This window comes from Ranitomeya variabilis, chromosome 2, assembly GCF_051348905.1.
Source record: "Ranitomeya variabilis isolate aRanVar5 chromosome 2, aRanVar5.hap1, whole genome shotgun sequence".
In the NCBI taxonomy this organism is placed as follows: domain Eukaryota; kingdom Metazoa; phylum Chordata; class Amphibia; order Anura; family Dendrobatidae; genus Ranitomeya; species Ranitomeya variabilis.
Genome location: NC_135233.1, coordinates 717,237,265 through 717,257,947, shown reverse-complemented (window position 1 = coordinate 717,257,947; position 20,683 = coordinate 717,237,265). Strand labels below are relative to the sequence as shown.

At 46.6% G+C, this 20,683-nt stretch overlaps 1 protein-coding gene across 1 annotated transcript in view; it reads left to right on the top strand.

Annotated features, from left to right (window-relative positions):
- Nucleotides 1–4,940: 4,940 nt before the first annotated feature.
- The window catches only part of LOC143807683 (amine sulfotransferase-like), a 269,962-nt gene continuing 254,219 nt past the window's right edge, over nucleotides 4,941–20,683 (top strand). Inside the window, exon 1 of the mRNA XM_077289511.1 lies at nucleotides 4,941–5,125. Within this exon, the coding sequence (XP_077145626.1) occupies nucleotides 4,966–5,125 (160 nt within the window). The 5' untranslated portion in view covers nucleotides 4,941–4,965. The remainder of the gene's footprint in view (nucleotides 5,126–20,683) is intronic.

The window sequence follows — 20,683 nt, the reverse complement described above, 5'->3', positions numbered from 1 at the left end:
CAGCCACGCAGACACAAGAACTGAAATTGAAGGGAACCGGTCCCCCCTCCCCCAGGTGTTTCTATGTTTTACAGCCACCTTGTACAGCAGTAATGCTGCATGTGTGCAAGGTGGCGCGGAAACTTATTCTCCTTGCCCATGGGGAACTGAACACGTCTAAAATGTGTCCTCTGTGACCATTTAACCGTCCCGGAGGTGTGACTTTCCTTTGTAATGACACGCTGCAACCCCCTTGGTAGCGCTGCCCGTCTTCTGGCATCATTGTTTGGCTGGCTGCGCCTCTGCGGCCGCCCTGACCCACACAACGCCCCTCGGTGTCTTATTTATTTGGACTGCGAGGGTGTGATTGATGGGCATGAGCAGTGCCTATGTTCGCCTGTCCCTCATCTCCTTCCGCCTTCTTCAGACTGTGCGGCTTCATGGCCGTGGCATGCGATAAGGGATCAGCTGACGCCGCACAGTCTGAAGCGGGTGTAAGGACCCGAGTGTGAGAGGCGAACATATGTACTGCGCCAGGCCATGAATCCCAGCCCCGCAGTGTTTTAACTATGTAAAGACACTGCGGGGCTGGGATTCATGGTCATCGCAAAGCGCAACAGCCGACATTAAATGATGTCAGAAGATGGGCAGCGCTAACAGCGCAAGGCCAAGGGATAACACGACAGCGCAGACTCCTGTACAGCAAATAACAACGCTCAGGAGTCTGCGCTCAGCACCAAGGTGGGATTCTTGACATCTGTGCTGCGTCTCATTACGAAGGGAACTCTCGCCTCCAACACAGTTTGACTGTATAAAGGGCTAAATGTTATACGTGTTTCATTGAGCGTGTGCAAGGAGAAAAATTAAAAGAGCAACCTTTGACTTGTGCAGCACTACTGCTGCATAAGCTGTGGCTCTTCTAGTTTGTAACCCCTGAGGGGGGGTTAAAGGTTACTTTTAAAATCGGTTCAATTAGGCTTCGGCCTACACTCTGCTCCACCTGCAGAGCCCGGGCTCCAACACCGCTAGTTACTGTCCGGAAGTGCTGGCTGCACAGAGCCAAACACCTCGCCAATGTGTCAGTGGGGTCCAGCACCGCCAGCTATTCCCCTGCTGTGTAGCCGGCAACGTGTCCTGCGACCGCCACGCAGACACAACAGACCCAAAGCTGCCGCCAGTGCAGGCTTCGGCCTACACTCCCCTCCCCCTGCTCCTCCTCCTGCTCCTCCTCCTGCTGACCCTGGGCTCTAACACCGCCAGTTGGGGCTCTAGGAAGACAAGCTTGAATAGGTCCCCATCCTGGTTCCAGTACCGTCAGCTGGTTCCGGGCAGAGCCTTTGGCTTAGGTGCCTCCCTCTGGATATCCGAGTTCCACCAACGTCAGGTGGTCCTTGGTAGTGCTTTCAGGCACGGGTGCCTCCTGCTTAGTAACCGGGTTCCAGTAACGTCAGCTGGTCCTCGGTAGTTCCATTGGCTCTTGGACCTTCGACTACCCATCCGGGTTCCAGTACCGTCAGCTGGTTCTCGGCAGTGTCTTTTGCTCTTGTACCTTCTGCTCCCCATCCTGGTTCCAGTACCGTCAGCTGGTTCCGGGCAGAGCCTTTGGCTTAGGTGCCTCCCTCTGGGTATCCGAGTTCCACCAACGTCAGGTGGTCCTTGGTAGTGCTTTCAGGCACGGGTACCTCCTGCTTAGTAACCGGGTTCCAGTAACGTCAGCTGGTCCACGGTAGTTCCATTGGCTCTTGGACCTTCGGGTAGCCATCCGAGTTCCAGTTCCATCAGCTGTTTCTCGGCATTTTCTCAGCCTTCTTGTACCTTCTGCTACATTTCCAAGTTCAAGACCCTAAAGACGATGACCCGGAAGACCACCCCTAAGATGATGACGACACCAGAGACGACAACCACCGAGATGACGACGACCCTGAAGAGGACCCCGATGACGACGACCCCGATGACGACGACCCCGGAGACGACGACCCTGGAGACAACGACGACAACCTGGAAGACCGAGAAGCAGAAGAACAAGAGGCTGCAGAACAAAGAGCAGAAGAACATTAAGCATAAGACTAAATATAAGAGCAAAAGATATTATCTAAATTATAAGCAGAAGAAGACTAAGCAGTGTATGGGGGTGAGTCCGTTCCTCCTCGTTGTGCCCCTGGATAAAGCCTGATGCTGCAGGCCAAACTGAACGCGGACAAATGTAACTCTTTTGTGACAGGCAGAACGGAAGGTGTAATCTTCAAACTTTTATAGATAACAACTACGGGAATGCCTGTCACAAATAAGAATATGATGAAGAAGTTGAATATGAAAAAGATAATAGTTAAGTAAAAAGAATATGAACAATGTAAAAAAAAAAAATTATAGGTAGAAGAAGAAGAAGATGAATAAGGTGAAGATAGTTGATGTCAAAGAAGCTGATGATGAGGATAATGAAGAAGAAAGTGTGGGAGAAGTAAAAAAGAAGGTGAAGGACGTGGAAGTAGTGAAACATCAATATCTGACAAAATAAAAAAAAAAAATAGTCAAAATCTTTCTAACGCCGAACGTCATAAAAAAAAACAAAAAAAAACCTGCTATTCTATTTGTTTGGGCTAAACCTCTGTGCCTTTAATGTCTCCGCCACCTCCCCCAATACATCCTACATTATTCTTAGTTGTTTTCCTTCATGTAGAATTAACCTACAAGGAAAGAAAGGGTTTATTTTAATTCCGATATTTTCGTCCCATTGACTTGCATTGGGATCGGGTATCGGTATCGGATTAGATCCGATACTTTGACGGTATCGGCCGATACTTTCCGATACCGATACTTTCCGATATCGGAAGGTATCGCTCAACACTAGTAACCACCGATCGACCAAACCCCTGCACGACCAGCTCTATCCTACCTACTGTATCCTCACCCACTGTATCCTCACCCATCCCTTGTAGATTGTGAGCCCTCGCGGGCAGGGTCCTCTCTCCTCCTGTACCAGTTGTGACTTGTATTGTTCAAGATTATTGTACCTGTTTTTATTATGTATACCCCTCCTCACATGTAAAGCGCCATGGAATAAATGGCACTTTAATAATAAATAATAATAATAATAATAATAATAATAATAATATACTGTAGAGCATAATTTTTGTTAAATTTAATTGGTTTGAAAATTAAAAACAAAATTGGCCTGCTTCAGGTGTAGAAATTTGGTTGTTCAAAAATTGACTATTATCATGTATACTCTGGAACTTGATTTGTGTGAAACTGGTTAGAAATAAATACAAAATATGCCCTGCTACAAGTGTACAAATTTGGTTGCTCCACAATTGACTATTGGCATATATGCTGTAGAACCTGCTTTGTGTGAAATTTTGTCAGTTAAAAATAAATACAAAGAATGGCCTGCTACAGGTGTACATGTTTGGTCCCTCGATACTGGGTCTGCAGTCGCCACTATTTCTGTTGATGTGGCGTCCCTGCCTTGTACCAGAACGTGTCCAGGAACATTACCCTTACCAATGCAGTTAGACTGGAGTCACTCTAGCGATTTTAAAATCAGTCCGATTTTATTCCTGCAAAGTCGGATGAAGGTAGTGTGTCATGCATATTTCATGGGAGTACAATCTAACTCCAAGCATCTGATTTACATCCTAATGCAGTGCGATTGCAATGTAATTTTACCATGAGCTTTTATATAGAGCAATTCTCTATGTCATTTACACATCATTTTCAAAGGAAATTTTCTCCAAAACACAGATAGATAGATAGATTAGATAGATAGATAGATAGATAGATAGATAGATAGATAGATAGATAGATAGATCGATAAAAATAAAAAAGGAAAACAGCACGAAAAATTCAAAAAAAGTGGACTTTATTGCCCAAACGGCGTGGCGACGTTTCGGATGTAATATCCTTTTTCAAGCCTTGTCCACTTTTTTGAGTTTTTCGTGCTGTTTTCCTTTTCTATTTTTATTTTGTAAAACATTTGAATACTGGTTGGGGAAACTTTTCACATATTTAAGGTAGTATTTGGTGCTGTTCCAATTTTTTCTCTTTTTTTTCTCTTTAGATAGATAGATAGATAGATAGATAGATAGATAGATAGATAGATAGATAGATAGATAGATAGATAGATAGTAAAAAGAAAAGCCGGCAATTCAGCAGCCGCGTACCTGTCTGCTCTTTATATAGAGAGGGTCGGGACATGTGATTTCAGCAGCCAATGACACAAGCCCTTGTGTCAGGACATTGTGGATGTTTCCTGCGCCCTGATTTGCTAGCCACATTTAGATAAAAAAATTTACAAGCATGCTGCTTTTCTGAACTATTCTCACCCCCTACCCTCATCAAACATGTGCCCCACGCTCGTTATACACCACCACTATTCTAGCCAAAGTACTAAAAAAAATTTTTTTGGGGGGTGATTTATAAACTTTGTGCATGTTTCCGATCACGAATCCAAATGTGCCATATTCGTGCTGAATTTATGTATGGCGATCATTTTTCAAACATATTTGCTCATGTCTACTCTACTCTACTATAAGCAATTCATAACAGTACAGCCAAGAGAGGGAAACACCTCACTCCCCGAATAAGTCCACCACAACTATTGATGATAAGCCAGTGGAATACTCCAAGAAATATAAACACAAAGGAGAACGAAGTACAGGAAAATTGCTCTGATCCAGTAACGAGCATCCAAACATTTTAGTGCTCTGTCATCTCTAGTTATCACGAAAACTTGTAGATTGGATCTGATCAAACAGTTGAGAACCCCAGCAATTCGACAGAACTGGTGATAGCTGTTAATTTCTTACAAGAACCTAGCTTTTACTCTAGGATTTGGAATCTTGACCTATTGACCTAAAGCTTACTCTATAAAATATATATTTAATACAATTTTAAACAAAAGTATACCAATGTCTTTTAGGTTTATTTTCTTAGTTTTTGTCTTTTCTATGTCTTTTAGGTCTTTTATTTTAGTTTAAAGAAACAACAATGGACAGAGATGAAATGGAGGAAGCTCTCAAAAGATTAATGTTTGAACATAAAGGTGTATATTTTGAAACTCGGATTACATCACCTGAAATTGTAGATGATATAGAACATATGGAAGTTAGAGAAAGTGATGTGTTTCTTGTCACCTACCCAAAATCTGGTAAGTTCTGCTAATGAATATCTACTATATAATCGTCACTTCCATCTGTCTGTCTGTCACGGAAATCCTGCGTCGCTGATTGGTCGCGCCCCTTCCTACTCTCTGTCAGTGCCCCCTCCAGTCAGCGCTCACACAGGGTTAATGGCTGCATTACACCGCGTTATGCCGCGGTGTAACGCAGTACGTTAACGCTGCTATTAACCCTGTGTGACCAACTTTTTACTATTGATGCTGCCTATGCAGCATCAATAGTAAAAAGATCTAATGTTAAAAATAATAAACAAAATGAAAAATCATTATATTCTCACCTTCCGTCGCCTTTCCCGCTGCTCCTCACAACGCTCCAGTCCATGCATTGCGGTCCCGCGAGATGAGGACGTAGCGGTCTCGCGAGACCGCTACGTCCTCATCTCGCGAGACCGCAATGCATTCTTGGGACCGGAGCGTCGTGAGGAGCATCGCTAAACACCTCGCCTGGAACCGGGGGCCGACAGAAGGTGAGTATATAACTATTTTGTATTTTAATTCTTTTTTTTAACAGGGATATGGTGTTCACATTGCTATATACTACGTGGCTGTGTTAGATACTACGTGGGCTGTGTTATATACTGCATGGGCTGTGTTATATACTGCCTGGGCTGTGTTATATACTACGTCTCTGTACTATATACTACGTGGCTGGGCAATACACTACATGGCTGTGCTCTATACTACGTGGCCTGTGTTATATACTGCATGGGCTGTGTTATATACTATGTCTCTGTGCTATATACTACGTGGCTGTGCAATGTATTATGTGGCTGTGCAATATATTACGTGGCTGTGCAATATATTACGTGTCTGTGCTATATACTACAGGGCTGTGCTATATATTACGTGGCTGGGCAATATACTAGGTGGGCTGTGCTATATACTACATTGGCTGTGTTATATACTACGTGGCCTGTGTTATATACTACGAGGGCTGTATGCTACTTGGCTGTGCTATATTTCTCGGCTGTATCTTTGCATCATGAATAGTGGTATGTGTTAAAGAGAGGGGCCCACTGATACTCTTTCGCCCGGGACCCTCAAAAACCTGAAGCAGGCCCTGGCTTCACTGATTGGTCACGCCCAGCTGTGAACAATCAGCAACAGGCGCAGTCCGGCCACGAATTGGAGCGGAATTTGAACCACGCTTCGCTAATTGGTCGCGCCCGGCTGACCAAATCCTGTGTATAAATTACATTATTCTGAAAACTTCATAAATAAACTACATACATATTCTAGAATACCCGATGCGCTAGAATCGGGCCACCATCTAGTTACTATATATATACATGGATGCAGTAATAAAGCCATTGCTACAGAAAAAAAAAGATTCTCGCATAATTTTTTTTCAATAATCATGGCCGTAAAACTGCATCATCATAGTAAAGAGAAGTACTGTACTGTATACATTTGTCCTTGTAATCTAGTAGACATTTGGAACACATATTCCAGACACATAGGCCCTAATTCATCAAGGTATTTATTTTCACCAGAATTCTGTTCTAAAGCATCTTGAAACTTTTGGTGTTCATGCTTCTACAGTGGCATAAATTATGACAGAAATATAGAAAAGGCCGGAGCAAAGCCGCACCTCCCCCCCCAGCATGGGCGGAGGCCGGCATGACAAAGGTTGAGGAAGGTAGTGGATATTCATGAGTGGGTGGGGATTGGTGGGGCCGGTTATATGGCAGGGATTGGGAGGGGTTTGTCACTTCTTGCTCTCCAGGGTCACGATGGGTTCTCCCCACATCCTTCACTCACCATGGCCGACGTGGACTGGATCTTGGAGAGCCTGAGGTCTGCGGCATCTTCGCAGCCCCATGGCTGGCTAGAGAGGCAGGTAGCCGGTATCATCGGAGGGATGGCGGGTTCTGCTGGGGAGCCCCCCTCCTGTGAGAGGCATCCTCGTCGGGTGAGGCCTCCGGAGAGGCTGTCACAGGATGCTATTCCCCAGACCAAGCAGAGGCAGAGGAGCCCCTCTAGGGACCCTTCAGGCCGAGTGCCAGTCAGATCTCACACCAGCAGGCCCCGGTCTGGGAGGAATCTGAATGCCAGGCGGGGTCCAGCGTCGTCGTCTTGGCCTTCATCATACGGCAGTGTGGGGGTGGAGTCAACGCGCGTCGGGCCTTTTGGGAGAGGTGATGTCACGGGGGTTGCCGTGGTGAGATCCCAGCTGGGTGGCCTGCTTCTGCACCATGGAGGGACACTTCGGTGCGAGGAGATGGGGCAGCGGTGGGTGGCATCCATTCAGGCCTGGGGGTGCTGGCCTTTTCTTTATCTGCAGCAGGGGTCTCTCCTGCACCTAGTGGGGCTCAGGTAACATCTTCTCCCTGGCTGCCGGGGGTTTCGGACAGCAAGCCATGTGCTGCGGGTCCACCAGCGCAGGCACAGCTTGCTGATGCAGGGCATCGGTTGGGATCTTCCTTCTATTTTCTGGATCATCTTCCCGTGATGTCAGGAACCTCTGGGACGCTGGGGTTCTATCTGGGGCCTCTGGATGGCTTGAGGAGCGGGAACAGCACATCGGACGGACATCTGGATTCCACTTTTCCAGCTGGAGGGGTCACAGCCCCCTTGCAGCCTGGTGAGTATTACTCTGTGTCTTGTCCATCTCCAGAGATTTTGTTGTCCCCTGTTTTAAGGGATAGTCAGAAGGTTGACGTAGGCCCCTGGGGGGAGGGTTGGTGATACAGAGGATCTGATTAGCGGGAGTGTAAGGGAGGTTTTGTCCAAAGTGTGGGATTTGCTTACCCGTCTGGAAAGGGGAGTGGTGGCACCTGGGCATTTAGCAGCTTGGATAGGTACGCAAGCTGGAGGGTATGTTTGGCTGAATAGGTCGCTTGAGGGGCTGGATAGACTTTCTTATTCTGTGTCAGTGCAGACAGAGAAGGAAAAGAAGTGCAGAGTTAATTTAGATGACAGGGCGCACGTGGAGGTTTATGTGTGCTTTGAGGGTCCTTTGGGGTGCATCTTAAAAAGGAAGTCCGGGAAAAGATCTGGAAGGATGAATATGTTGAGATTTTTTCCCTGCTTTCTTTGGAAAAATTCAATTTAGACAAGGGAAAGAAAGACAATAGTCAGAAGGAGGTAGAGGAGAAGCGTAGGTGGCGTCTGATCCCTCAAACTTACATGGACTCCATTTATAGGGATAAGTTTGGCTCTGCTATGATGAGCAGTTTTGGCAGAAGAAGGCGATAAGGCCTGCGATTAGGTGATATCAAAAGATATAGGCCTGTGGATGAGGATTATGGCAGCCAATAGATCGGGTAATTCCTTTCAGGGTGGCGGGTCTGCCGGCCACGCCAACAGTCAGTCCAGCACCACAGGGGCTGGGGGTCAGACGGGGCAGGCCGAAGGTTAAAAAAAAATGATTATACTGGCAGTTCAGCGATAGCCAGAGCAAGTTTGGAGCCAATTGTAAGTTTAATTACCTCTGTTCCCATTGCAATGGCTGTAAACCACAAAGAAAACAACCCTAAAAAATTCTTTAATCTTGAACAATTAAAAATTCTTAATTATCTAACAAATTTAATGCCAACACCAAAAAAACCCTATAGATTGGAGCTAGGTATTGATATAAAGAGGTGCAGGTCTTGATAAAGCCAGAAATCTTAAATAATGGTGACACAGTCCTACTGTGACCCTGATCGGTTCCTATTGGGCTGTACCTTCCTGACAGTGTATTATGATATTTGCACTACGGCAATGTGCTGTGCTGTGGTCATGAGAGAACTGATTAAACATTATGTTTCTCTTTAGCATGCTATGCATTTGTAGCTTGATCACTGAGAATTGACTATGCAGCCAATTGAGGCATTAGAGTATGTATAGCTTCTACGCACAAGAGCACTTTACGTATTTGTAAAATAATCCTTTTTCTCTGGAGGGTTTATTTGTCCCTCCTCTATGCCTTTGAGAGCTATGCAGGCTATATATACATCCGAAATTTTCTGGAGGGTAAGCCAAGAACAGCCTCTGATAGAAAGTGGACAAGGAAGTTTACTTCCATTGCAGTCTATCTTTGTGGCTGAAGTGTATTATCACTTCTATCTTCTGGAGGTCAATTTTGAACATATTCGTCAGATAGATCAAGTGTCTGGTTTTGCGTGCATGGTGTTGGGATTTGGGCGTGGGTAGTTGATAGGGTCTATAGGGTCAGGAGGGACAGTCAACGTGAAGTGGGGGCGCCAAGTCGAAATTAGGGTGGCGACCTCCACTGTCAGGAAGGTACAACCCAATAGGAACCGATCAGGGTCATAGTAGAACTGTGTCACCATTATTTAAGATTCCTGGCTTTATCAAGACCTGCATCTATTTATACTGTATCAATACCTAGCTCCAATCTATAGGTTTTTTTGTGTTGGTAGTAAATTTGTTAGATAATTAAGAATTTTTAAATGTACAAGATTAAAGAATATTTTTAGGGTTGTTTTCTTTGTGGTTTACAGACTTCGTATACCCTTTGCTATTGCTTTTTTGGTTTTCCCATTGCAATGGCTCCTCACATGGGGCTGCCAGATGCTTCAAGAAAGGAAAGCCCAGTGCAGGGGGCACTAATTCTCAATGGGGAGACTCCTGTGAGGTTGGAAAGAATAATCCCCATCTAAATAGATACCCTGATAGGGAGAAAGCAGAATTGTTGTTACTAGGCTTTAAAGTTAGTTTTACAATCCCTACCCCTCCTTTTATCATCCCCCGGGTGCTTAAGCACCTCCGGTTGGCTGAAATATATGGGGATGTAGTTTCAGATAAATTGGGTAAGGAGGTCGCTTTGGGTTGTATGATGGGTCCGTTTAGTTGTCCTCCGTTTGAGGATTTGGTAGTTTCACCCTTGGGGTGGTGCCCAAGAAAGAACCAAATAAGTTTTGGCTCATTCATCATCTGTCTTATCCCCGGGGCATGTCAGTGAACGACAGAATTGATCCGCAGCTCTGATCTGTTGTCTACACTTACTTTGATGAGGCAGTTTGGTTGGTCAAAAAGTGTGAAAAAGGGGCTTTGTTGGTGAAGACGGTTATTGATTCTGCTTTTTGTTTACTGCCGGTGCATCCAGATAGCTCTAAGTTGTAGGGCTGTTATTGGAAAGGGGAATTTTCATAGATTGGTGCTTGCCTTTGGGCTGTTCATTGTCATGTGGGTACTTTGAGGCTTTCAGTTCTTTTCTGGAATGGGTGGGTCGGGATGTTTCTGGTCTTGACACTGTGATCCATTATTTGGATGACTTTTTGTGCATTGGCCCGGGTGGGTCACTGTGTTGTCAGACACTTCTGATGACATTGGAGTGAGTTTCGGGCCATTTCAGGGTGCCGCTGGCTCTAGGTAAGGCGGAGGGTCCATCTACTTCTTTACGTTTTTTGGGTATTGTTATTAACACTGTTGAATGGGAATTTTGTTTGCCCGAGGAAAAAGTGATCGATTTGAGGAAGGAGGTTGCTAGGGCACGACGTCTAAGGAAGCTGTCTCTGCATGATCTGTAGTCGCTTTTAGGAAAGCTGAATTTTGCATGTTAGATTATCCAGATGAGGTGAGTTTTTTGCGGAGTTTAGCCAGTGCCACTGCGGGTGTTTCAGCTCCTCATTACTTTATTCCGCTTTCCGCAGAACAGAGAGAGGATTTAGCGGTTTGGAATACGTTTTTGGAGTAGTAAAATGGTCATTCAATGTTCATGGAGGAGACAGTGGACAATGGGGTTTTGGATTAGTTCCCAGCTGCATCTGGTGGAATTGGTTTTGGAGCATATTTCAGGGGTCAGTAGTGTGCGGCATGTTGGCCGGAGGCTTGGTTTTCTTCGGGCTTGGTCTGGAATATTGCACTATTGGAGATTTTTCCGATTTTATTGGCTGTTCACTTGTGAAAGCGGGAGTTTCAGGATAGGCCTGTGCATTTCAATTGTGACAATATGGTGTGTGTGTGATTGACAGCCTTACGGCATCGTCGCCTCAGGTGATGCAAGTGCTTTGTCAGCTGGTACTGGTTTATTTGTCTTTGAATTCTTATGAGATGGTGTCTCATGTGCCAGGGATCAAGAATGCTACTGCTGATTCTCTTTCTCATTCACAGTGGGACCGTTTTCGTGTGCTGTCTCCGGAGTCGGAGGTTTTGGGGCTGGAATGCACAGAAGTGCTTTGGAGTGTGGTCTCAGTGCTGCGGAATTGTTGATCAGGGCTTCTTTGGCTCCTAAGACCTGGGTGGCTTACCAGGCAGTTTGGTATTCGTGGGAGGGTTTGTTGTCTGCGAGCGTAGGCCTGCTGTCTGTAGAGCATCAGGTGGGAGTATTGCTTTCATGGCTGGGTAGTGGTTTGGCGGAGGGTTGGTCTTCTGCAAAAGTTTTGCGGCTGATGGCTGCCCTGGCATTTGGTTTTAGAATGCGAGGGCAACCTGATCTGACCAAACTGTTCCTGGTGAAACAGGCTGTCAGGGGTTTTCATAGAGTTAGGAGTCATGGCGATGCTAGGCGTCCCGTTTCCTTTGGCCTGTTGGAAAGGCAGGGGGGATCTTGGGATTGATTTGCAGTTCATTTTTCGAAATCTGTCTTTTTAGGTTGGCCTTTTCTCTCGCATTTTTTGGGGCTCTGAGGGTCAGTGAGTTAGTGGCGCCGAGTAAAAGCTCGTCGGGGGACCTTTTGGCCAAGGATATGGTGATTACCACGAATGGAGTGGCGTTCTGGTTGTGTAGGTCTAAAATAGAGCAAGAGGGTAAGAGTAAGCGGGTCGTTTTGGGCCCCATCCAGGGTTCGTTTATGTGTCCAGTTGAGTGTTTGCAACGTTTTCGTGCCTTGCAGCCCAGCTATGTTGGTCCTTTATTATGTCATGTGGGTGGGTCCTTTTTGTCCAGGTACCAGTTCACTGCTATATTTAGAAAGGGTGTGCGCAGGCTGGGTTTGGATGAATCTCTTTTTGCGCCTCATTCATTTCATATTTGGCGGCGACGAAGGCAGCATTAGGAGGGCTCAGAGCTGCAGCGGTACAGCATATTGGGAGATGGCGGTCGAGGTGTTATGATGGTTATGTTAGGCCGGAGGGGGTGCTTTCAAGCTTTAGTTTGTGAGAGTTTTTGTTTAACCGTCTTTCCCCCCTTTTGGATTCTTAGAGCCTTGTGTTTTCTTTTTTGTTTTTCCAGGTTCCACCCCATTGCTTGTGTGGATTTTCAGCCATTTGTATGTCCATTGAGGAACTTTGCAATCTGATGTGAGGAAGGAAGGTATACAGTTTGGTTTTCTTGGTTGGGATGACTTGGAATCGGGTGTTGTGTGAAATTCATGGCAGCGCTCAGTTGGACAGGGCCCCGGACATTTTGGTGTTGCATGTGGGCGGCAATGATTTGGGGGTCCGGGCTTTCAGGCAGTTGGTAAAGGATATTATGTATGACTTGTTGCGGCTGTGGTTGTCATACTCCAGGATTACCTCTGTGTGGTCTAAGTTTGTGCCGCGACTATGTTGGCGGAATGCGAGGTCGGTGGCCAAAATTAACAAAGCCAGGAGTAAGGTCAATAGGGCAGTCTCTGCATTCGTTTTGAGGAATGGGGATGTGGCAGTGAGGCACTTTGAGTTGGTAAAAGGGTGCACGATTTTTGGTTGGCTGTTGGGGTTCATTTGAATGGTGTGGGCAGTGACATTTGGGCACTTGGCTTTCAGAAAGGCATTGAAAGGGCCATAGCTGTTTGGTGTGGTGGGGCCTCGGTCCTTTTAGGTGTTCAAAGGCCCGCATTGTGGAGGTTGGCGGAGTCCTTGAAGTTAGTTGGAAATTAGTACGGGGGATCTATGGGCAAATCGTTTCCTCCTTTTTGGCATTTAATATGTTTTGGATCTGGTGAAATGGGGTGGGGAAGTCAGCAAGGTTGTCGAATCCCCAGAATGTTTGAGGGGAAAATTGGAACCCTTGTGGTTATGGTGCTCCCGAGCCAATGGGGTAATGGCTGGGAGTAAAATCAGGGATGATTTGTGTTGACTTTATATATTTGTTAATCACCAGATTTTGGAAGCTTCAAGGACAACTCCCAGCGTTTAATGTTATTTTATTCTTGAATGTTTTTTATGTTTGTTGCTTTAAATAAAGGCTGCTGTGGGCATAATTATTCCAAAAAGAATTTGTTGTCCTGGTTTTATTTTAATTGGTTTATTTTTCAGGTGGGGGTCAGTCAGTGGCTATCCCCCGTGAGACTTCACCAATACCAGTGTCATGCACCAGTCCCTTCATTGACTAATATTTCTGGCAAAGGTGTGGAGCGCCCCCACACTGCCGCAGGGCTGAGGGGTACCCGGAGCCGGGCCTCTGAGTCTCTGCTCTGGGGTTGTCACGGTGGCTAGACCCGGTCCGTGGCCCTGTCTGTCAGTGGGGGACGTCCGGTGAAATAAGTGGTGTTGTAACGGTGCAGTTGTGGGGTGCAGGTCGCGGTAAATAACGAGGACACCAGGTTGCAGTCTCTTTACCTCTTTACTGAAGATCTCTGAGCCCTCAGTCCAGAATACGGTTCACCAGGCTGCGCAAGTCCGGCCGGTCCAATGGCACTTCCAGAGTTCTCTTCACAGGAGGAAATCTGTGCCTTCCCCCTAGCGCTATGTGTTGTAGTCCTTCCCTGCTGTGCTTACGGAAAGTACCCCACAACTGTTGTGTCTGTTTCTGATGTTCCCTCACAACTCGATTAGATGATGTTCTGCTAATCTTCCGTCCCTTCCTGATGTTACAGTTAGAAAGGCACCCGTTTGTCGGATAGGCCTGGAGTTCTTCCGGGACCCTAGAGACGCCCCTCTCCCGCAATTGCCTCCCAAGACTTCATAGGTGATTTGAGTTAGACAGCCCGCCTGAGACTGACTGCCCTGCCGCTGTTTGGAGTATTGCTTGAAGCTGAATGTTATTCTACTCCCTCGGCGTTCCGGCCACCGGTAGTGCGCCTCAGTAGGATGTTGCTTCGATCTTACAGCACGACTCCTACTGGTATTTCTCCTATTGCTTGATCCCGTTTCTCACTCAGCACAATCTATCTCGCTTCTAGTCCTTTCTTGGGTCCCGCCGCTTCCCGGAGCTGGCGCTGACCCGTTACGTTCTTTTCAATGCCAAGCCTCTGTCAGGATCCCACCCCTGACAGAGACCCTACTGTCTCTTCCTCCACAACACCCTCTGCCACTAGGTGTTGCTTCGTCCAATCCAGTCAGCTTTCTCTAACTAACTTCTTGCCTGACCCCCAGTTTACCCACTTTGGTGGGGAGTGGCCTAATGAATAGAACCCTTAGCTCCCCCCGGAGGCCCGGCTGTGAAATGTATTGGTGTCTGTGATACCTGGTCAGATGAACTCCTTCAGTGCCATCGGACGCACCATAGCTCCCCATAGTGGCGAAGCCACAGTACTGCAATGACCAGGACTCTGGGGCGCTGCACTCCCCCCTGGTTAAACACAGTACTCCGGGACTGGGAAGAAAACAATACAGGTTAGCAAAAAGACATACAATTTTTGTGAGTGCAAATAACAATAAGTATACTTGAACAGGCTTCCCTTTATGGGAGGTTAGGACACTTGAACGTTACAAAACATGGTTAAATAACATAGCAACATGCTATAAATAACTTTTCTTACCCAACCGGGTATTCTACTAAGTGCAAACATTATTGAACAATAATTTAACATTGCCTTTAAGGACATACACTCTGTATCCACTAAAGACCTTCCTATAATCACATTATAAGGCATATCAACTTTTTCATTCTCCTTCTTTGAGTCTGCAGGACCGCCTGTCCTATTGGCACCAGACCTACTGCCTCTCCTTTCTGTTACAGGACCGTCCCGTTCAGCCAGGACCTACTGCCTTTTCAACTGCTATACATAGTATAGGACATAACATACTTTCAGTTTGAGAACACTGAGCCGGCTCTACTTGGCTCCTATAAGGACTCACCCACTAACCCTTACGGGTTCACTTTCTGTCCTTAGTAACACATTACTAACTCTTTCTTAACTTTCTATGGAGGACTCAGGGTTTACCTTCTATCCCCATTTCTTATCAACATTATTAACTATTTCCTTATATCATCAACCTTCATTAATACTTTCTTACTTCCGACTATGCAGGACACTCTGTCTACCCCTAGGGGCCTACTGCAACTGTTGCTTCGATCTTACAGCACGACTCCTACTGGTATTTCTCCTATTGCTTGATCCCGTTTCTCACTCAGCACAATCTATCTCGCTTCTAGTCCTTTCTTGGGTCCCGCCGCTTCCCGGAGCTGGCGCTGACCCGTTACGTTCTTTTCAATGCCAAGCCTCTGTCAGGATCCCACCCCTGACAGAGACCCTACTGTCTCTTCCTCCACAACACCCTCTGCCACTAGGTGTTGCTTCGTCCAATCCAGTCAGCTTTCTCTAACTAACTTCTTGCCTGACCCCCAGTTTACCCACTTTGGTGGGGAGTGGCCTAATGAATAGAACCCTTAGCTCCCCCCGGAGGCCCGGCTGTGAAATGTATTGGTGTCTGTGATACCTGGTCAGATGAACTCCTTCAGTGCCATCGGACGCACCATAGCTCCCCATAGTGGCGAAGCCACAGTACTGCAATGACCAGGACTCTGGGGCGCTGCACTCCCCCCTGGTTAAACACAGTACTCCGGGACTGGGAAGAAAACAATACAGGTTAGCAAAAAGACATACAATTTTTGTGAGTGCAAATAACAATAAGTATACTTGAACAGGCTTCCCTTTATGGGAGGTTAGGACACTTGAACGTTACAAAACATGGTTAAATAACATAGCAACATGCTATAAATAACTTTTCTTACCCAACCGGGTATTCTACTAAGTGCAAACATTATTGAACAATAATTTAACATTGCCTTTAAGGACATACACTCTGTATCCACTAAAGACCTTCCTATAATCACATTATAAGGCATATCAACTTTTTCATTCTCCTTCTTTGAGTCTGCAGGACCGCCTGTCCTATTGGCACCAGACCTACTGCCTCTCCTTTCTGTTACAGGACCGTCCCGTTCAGCCAGGACCTACTGCCTTTTCAACTGCTATACATAGTATAGGACATAACATACTTTCAGTTTGAGAACACTGAGCCGGCTCTACTTGGCTCCTATAAGGACTCACCCACTAACCCTTACGGGTTCACTTTCTGTCCTTAGTAACACATTACTAACTCTTTCTTAACTTTCTATGGAGGACTCAGGGTTTACCTTCTATCCCCATTTCTTATCAACATTATTAACTATTTCCTTATATCATCAACCTTCATTAATACTTTCTTACTTCCGACTATGCAGGACACTCTGTCTACCCCTAGGGGCCTACTGCACCTTCCTTCTGTCTCTCAATCTTTCTTCTAAGGAACATTATCAGCATTTCTTTACAGTTAACCAGTTGGATACATATAACTTTTACATGTAAACATTATCATTTTTACTTTCACATTACTGTTCTAGAACAGTATCACTCATAAGTACACTTTTGGCATCCCCTTTAAGAGGGGATCAAGTCTTTCTGAGGTAGCATGTCTTCTCAGACTACCAGTCCTTACTCAGCAAAGGTTCCAGTGTGGTATCTTCACAAAGAGTCTGTTTCCAAGTAAGACCAGTAGGAAGCGCCTTTAAGAAGGTGCAAACTATATACAAGAAGTTTGTATCATGCATTGTTCATGATTACGGCAGTTCTTATAACATTGTGGAACAAAAAGCAAAAACGAAAGTGAAAGCAAAAATAAAAAGCAATAGGGATCCCGGGTAAACAAAGGGATCCCTTTAAGAGTTAACCCAGGACGGGTTTTAGCAGCAAAATAGCAAGGAAATAAACAATTAACTATTTACAGTTTCAGGTTTCCGAGGCTTAGTTGAACGGCTTCCAGGGCTGCACCTGGCACTTAACCCCTCTTGGCCCGGGAAGGGTGAAGTCCAGGGTTGCACCTAGTGCTGGACACACGCCGTTAATCCGTCTCTCATGCACAGTTAAATCATGCGCAGCGATGGAGGTCTGCGCAGCTTGAGTAGGGGCATTTGCTGCAGCAGAGGTAGCGGCTGCTGCAAGATCAGTCACTGGAACGGAGTCAGCAGCTGTGGCACTAGCAGTCGCTGGAGTGGTGTCGGTCGTCAGGGCAGGGTCGTCCTTCATACCTGCTTCAGATGCGGTCCCTCCGGTGCCGGTCTGCTCCGTCTCCACTGCGGCCTGTAGCGCTGGTTGCAGGGCCTTGTGCTGCGACGCTGTCATCTCTGCTTGCAGTACCTCGCTTTCCGGCAGGGCCTTGCTTTCTGGCTTCGGAGCGCTGGAACTTCTTTCTTGCTCCAGACCAGACGAGGCTGCCGACAGACGTCTGGCGAGGCTCCCGATGATGGTCTTCTTCCACCCGGCCTCAGTGCTCAGCTGCATCCGCCGGGGTTGATGGATCAGCCCGTCCGCTCCGGTCTGCAGGAGGTCATCGTCAACTGTGGAGGTCTGGCTGCGGTGCCTCTCCGGGTAGCTGGGGGAGTCCTCGGCTCCGACCCCACGCTCTGGCTCCGGGCGGCTGGCCATGGCGTCCTCCATGTCGCTGAATTCTTCTTCCTGGTCCTTTTCCCGCTCTCTCCTTCGTGGGCGGTTTCGTTTTCTCTGTCTCTGGCCACCATTGAGGATCAGGAGGCGGATCTCGGCTGCTGACGGACACGTCCTCAAGGGGCCGAGATATTTAGACTGGGCGGCCATTGTCTTTCGCGCTCCAGCTTGTTCACGCCCACTTCCACGCCCTTCTTCTTCTCCTGCGCTCTCCTTAGCGCTGTAATGGCGGCGGTTTTGGCGCGAACTTTTGGCGGCAAGTGACAATCCACAGTCTTTGCAATAAAGTACAGTAAATCACAGTTCCAAGGCACACATGACCTGATTCTTCAGGCTTAAGTAGATCCTGTTCGTGACGCCAAGTTCTGGAGCGCCCCCACACCGCCGCAGGGCCGAGGGGTACCCGGAGCCGGGCCTCTGAGTCTCTGCTCTGGGGTTGTCACGGTGGCTAGACCTGTGGCCCTGTCTGTCAGTGGGGGACGTCCGGTGAAATAAGTGGTGTTGTAACGGTGCAGTTGTGGGGTGCAGGTCACGGTAAATAACGAGGACACCAGGTTGCAGTCTCTTTACCTCTTTACTGAAGATCTCTGAGCCCTCAGTCCAGAATACGGTTCACCAGGCTGCGCAAGTCCGGCCAGTCCAATGGCACTTCCAGAGTTCTCTTCACAGGAGGAAATCTGTGCCTTCCCCCTAGCGCTATGTGTTGTAGTCCTTCCCTGCTGTGCTTACGGAAAGTACCCCACAACTGTTGTGTCTGTTTCTGATGTTCCCTCACAACTCGATTAGATGATGTTCTGCTAATCTTCCGTCCCTTCCTGATGTTACAGTTAGAACGGCACCCGTTTGTCGGATAGGCCTGGAGTTCTTCCGGGACCCTAGAGACGCCCCTCTCCCGCAATTGCCTCCCAAGACTTCATAGGTGATTTGAGTTAGAGAGCCCACCTGAGACTGACTGCCCTGCCGCTGTTTGGAGTATTGCTTGAAGCTGAATGTTATTCTACTCCCTCGGCGTTCCGGCCACCGGTAGTGCGCCTCAGTAGGATGTTGCTTCGATCTTACAGCACGACTCCTACTGGTATTTCTCCTATTGCTTGATCCCGTTTCTCACTCAGCACAATCTATCTCGCTTCTAGTCCTTTCTTGGGTCCCGCCGCTTCCCGGAGCTGGCGCGGACCCGTTACGTTCTTTTCAATGCCAAGCCTCTGTCAGGATCCCACCCCTGACAGAGACCCTACTGTCTCTTCCTCCACAACACCCTCTGCCACTAGGTGTTGCTTCGTCCAATCCAGTCAGCTTTCTCTAACTAACTTCCTGCCTGACCCCCAGTTTACCCACTATGGTGGGGAGTGGCTTAATGAATAGAACCCTTAGCTCCCCCCGGAGGCCCGGCTGTGAAATGTATTGGTGTCTGTGATACCTGGTCAGATGAACTCCTTCAGTGCCATCGGACGCACCATAGCTCCCCATAGTGGCGGAGCCACAGTACTGCAACGACCAGGACTCTGGGGCGCTGCAGGTGCATGTCAGTTTTAAGATGCACCAAGATCATTATAGGCGGATGCATTTTAGTGAATTTTGTGCATCATACTCCGGCTGTGCCTTCACTTCATTAAGGTCACGTTCGCACGATCAGTATTTGGTCAGTAAGTTATCTCAGTATTTGCAATCCAAAACCAGGAGTGGGTGATAAATACAGAAGTGACGTGTTTTCATTATACTTTTACTCTGATTATTACACTCCTGGTTTTGGCTTACAAATGCTGAGGTAAAAAACTGACCAAATACCATATGTGTGAACGGGGCCTTTCACTGGTGTACAAAACGCCAGTCTTAATGAATTGCGGCATTAGGGTACACTCAGACATATCGTGTGCACAGATACACTTCCTATCAGGCAAACACTGGAAGTGATTCTATCTCTAAGGCTGGAGTCAAACACAACGTATAAAAAAATCGGTTCGTTTTACACGGATGAGAATCGCAGAAATTTTCCCTGACCAGTGATCCGTATGTCATCCGTGTGCAATGCGAAGATGCGATTTTCTCACATGTAAGCATCCATTTGACATCCGTATGGCGAGATTTTCTCACCGGCTTGCAAAATGGACATATAATGGATCCATGGCCTCAAATATTTGTGAAAACAAAACAATGTGTATATATATATATATATATATATATATATATATATATATATATATATATATATTTATATTTCATACAGAGCTACATAGCAGAATAGTCGATACTTAAATTGTCGGCATCTGTAAAATCATTACAAAACCTGACAGGATATGAGACATGGTTTACATACAGCAAACCATTGCATATTCGTCTGTTTTTTATATGTCCCTCGCTAATAATGTTAGTAGTAAGTGTGTGTGTAAAATTTTGGAGCTGTAGGTGTTAAATTAAAGGATAATTCACGTAAAAAATTGGCATGGGCTCCCTTGCAATTTTCTCCCCCACAGAGGGAAAGCCAGTGACTGAGGGCAAATTTTAATAGCCTAGAGAGGGACCATGGTTATTGCCTCCCCCCCCCCCCGCCAGCTAAGAACATCTTCCCCCAGCCTCCCCAGAAAAGGCGCATCTGTAAGATGTGGCAATTCTGGCACTTAGCCTCTCTCTTCCCATTGCCCTGTAGCAGTGGCATATGGGGTAATAAGGGGTTAATGTCACCTTGCTATTGTACGGGGACATTAAGCCCCTTTAATAATGGAGAAGTGTCAATAAGACACCTATTCATTACTAATCCAAGAGTTTGAAAGGGTTAAAAATTATACACACATGAAGAATAAAGTCTTTTAATGAAATAATTAAACACACAGGTTTTCTTTATTACACTCTCATTCCAAGCGAAGCCCTCGCTCTTCTGTAAAAAATCCAAAATAAAAAATGACAATATCCCATACCTGTCCGCCGTACAGTCAAGTCCTGGAAGAGACGAAGAGCTAGCACTCGACTATAGGTGGAGTTTCGATGGTGCAGGTGAACGGAGCCAAGGGCCCTCT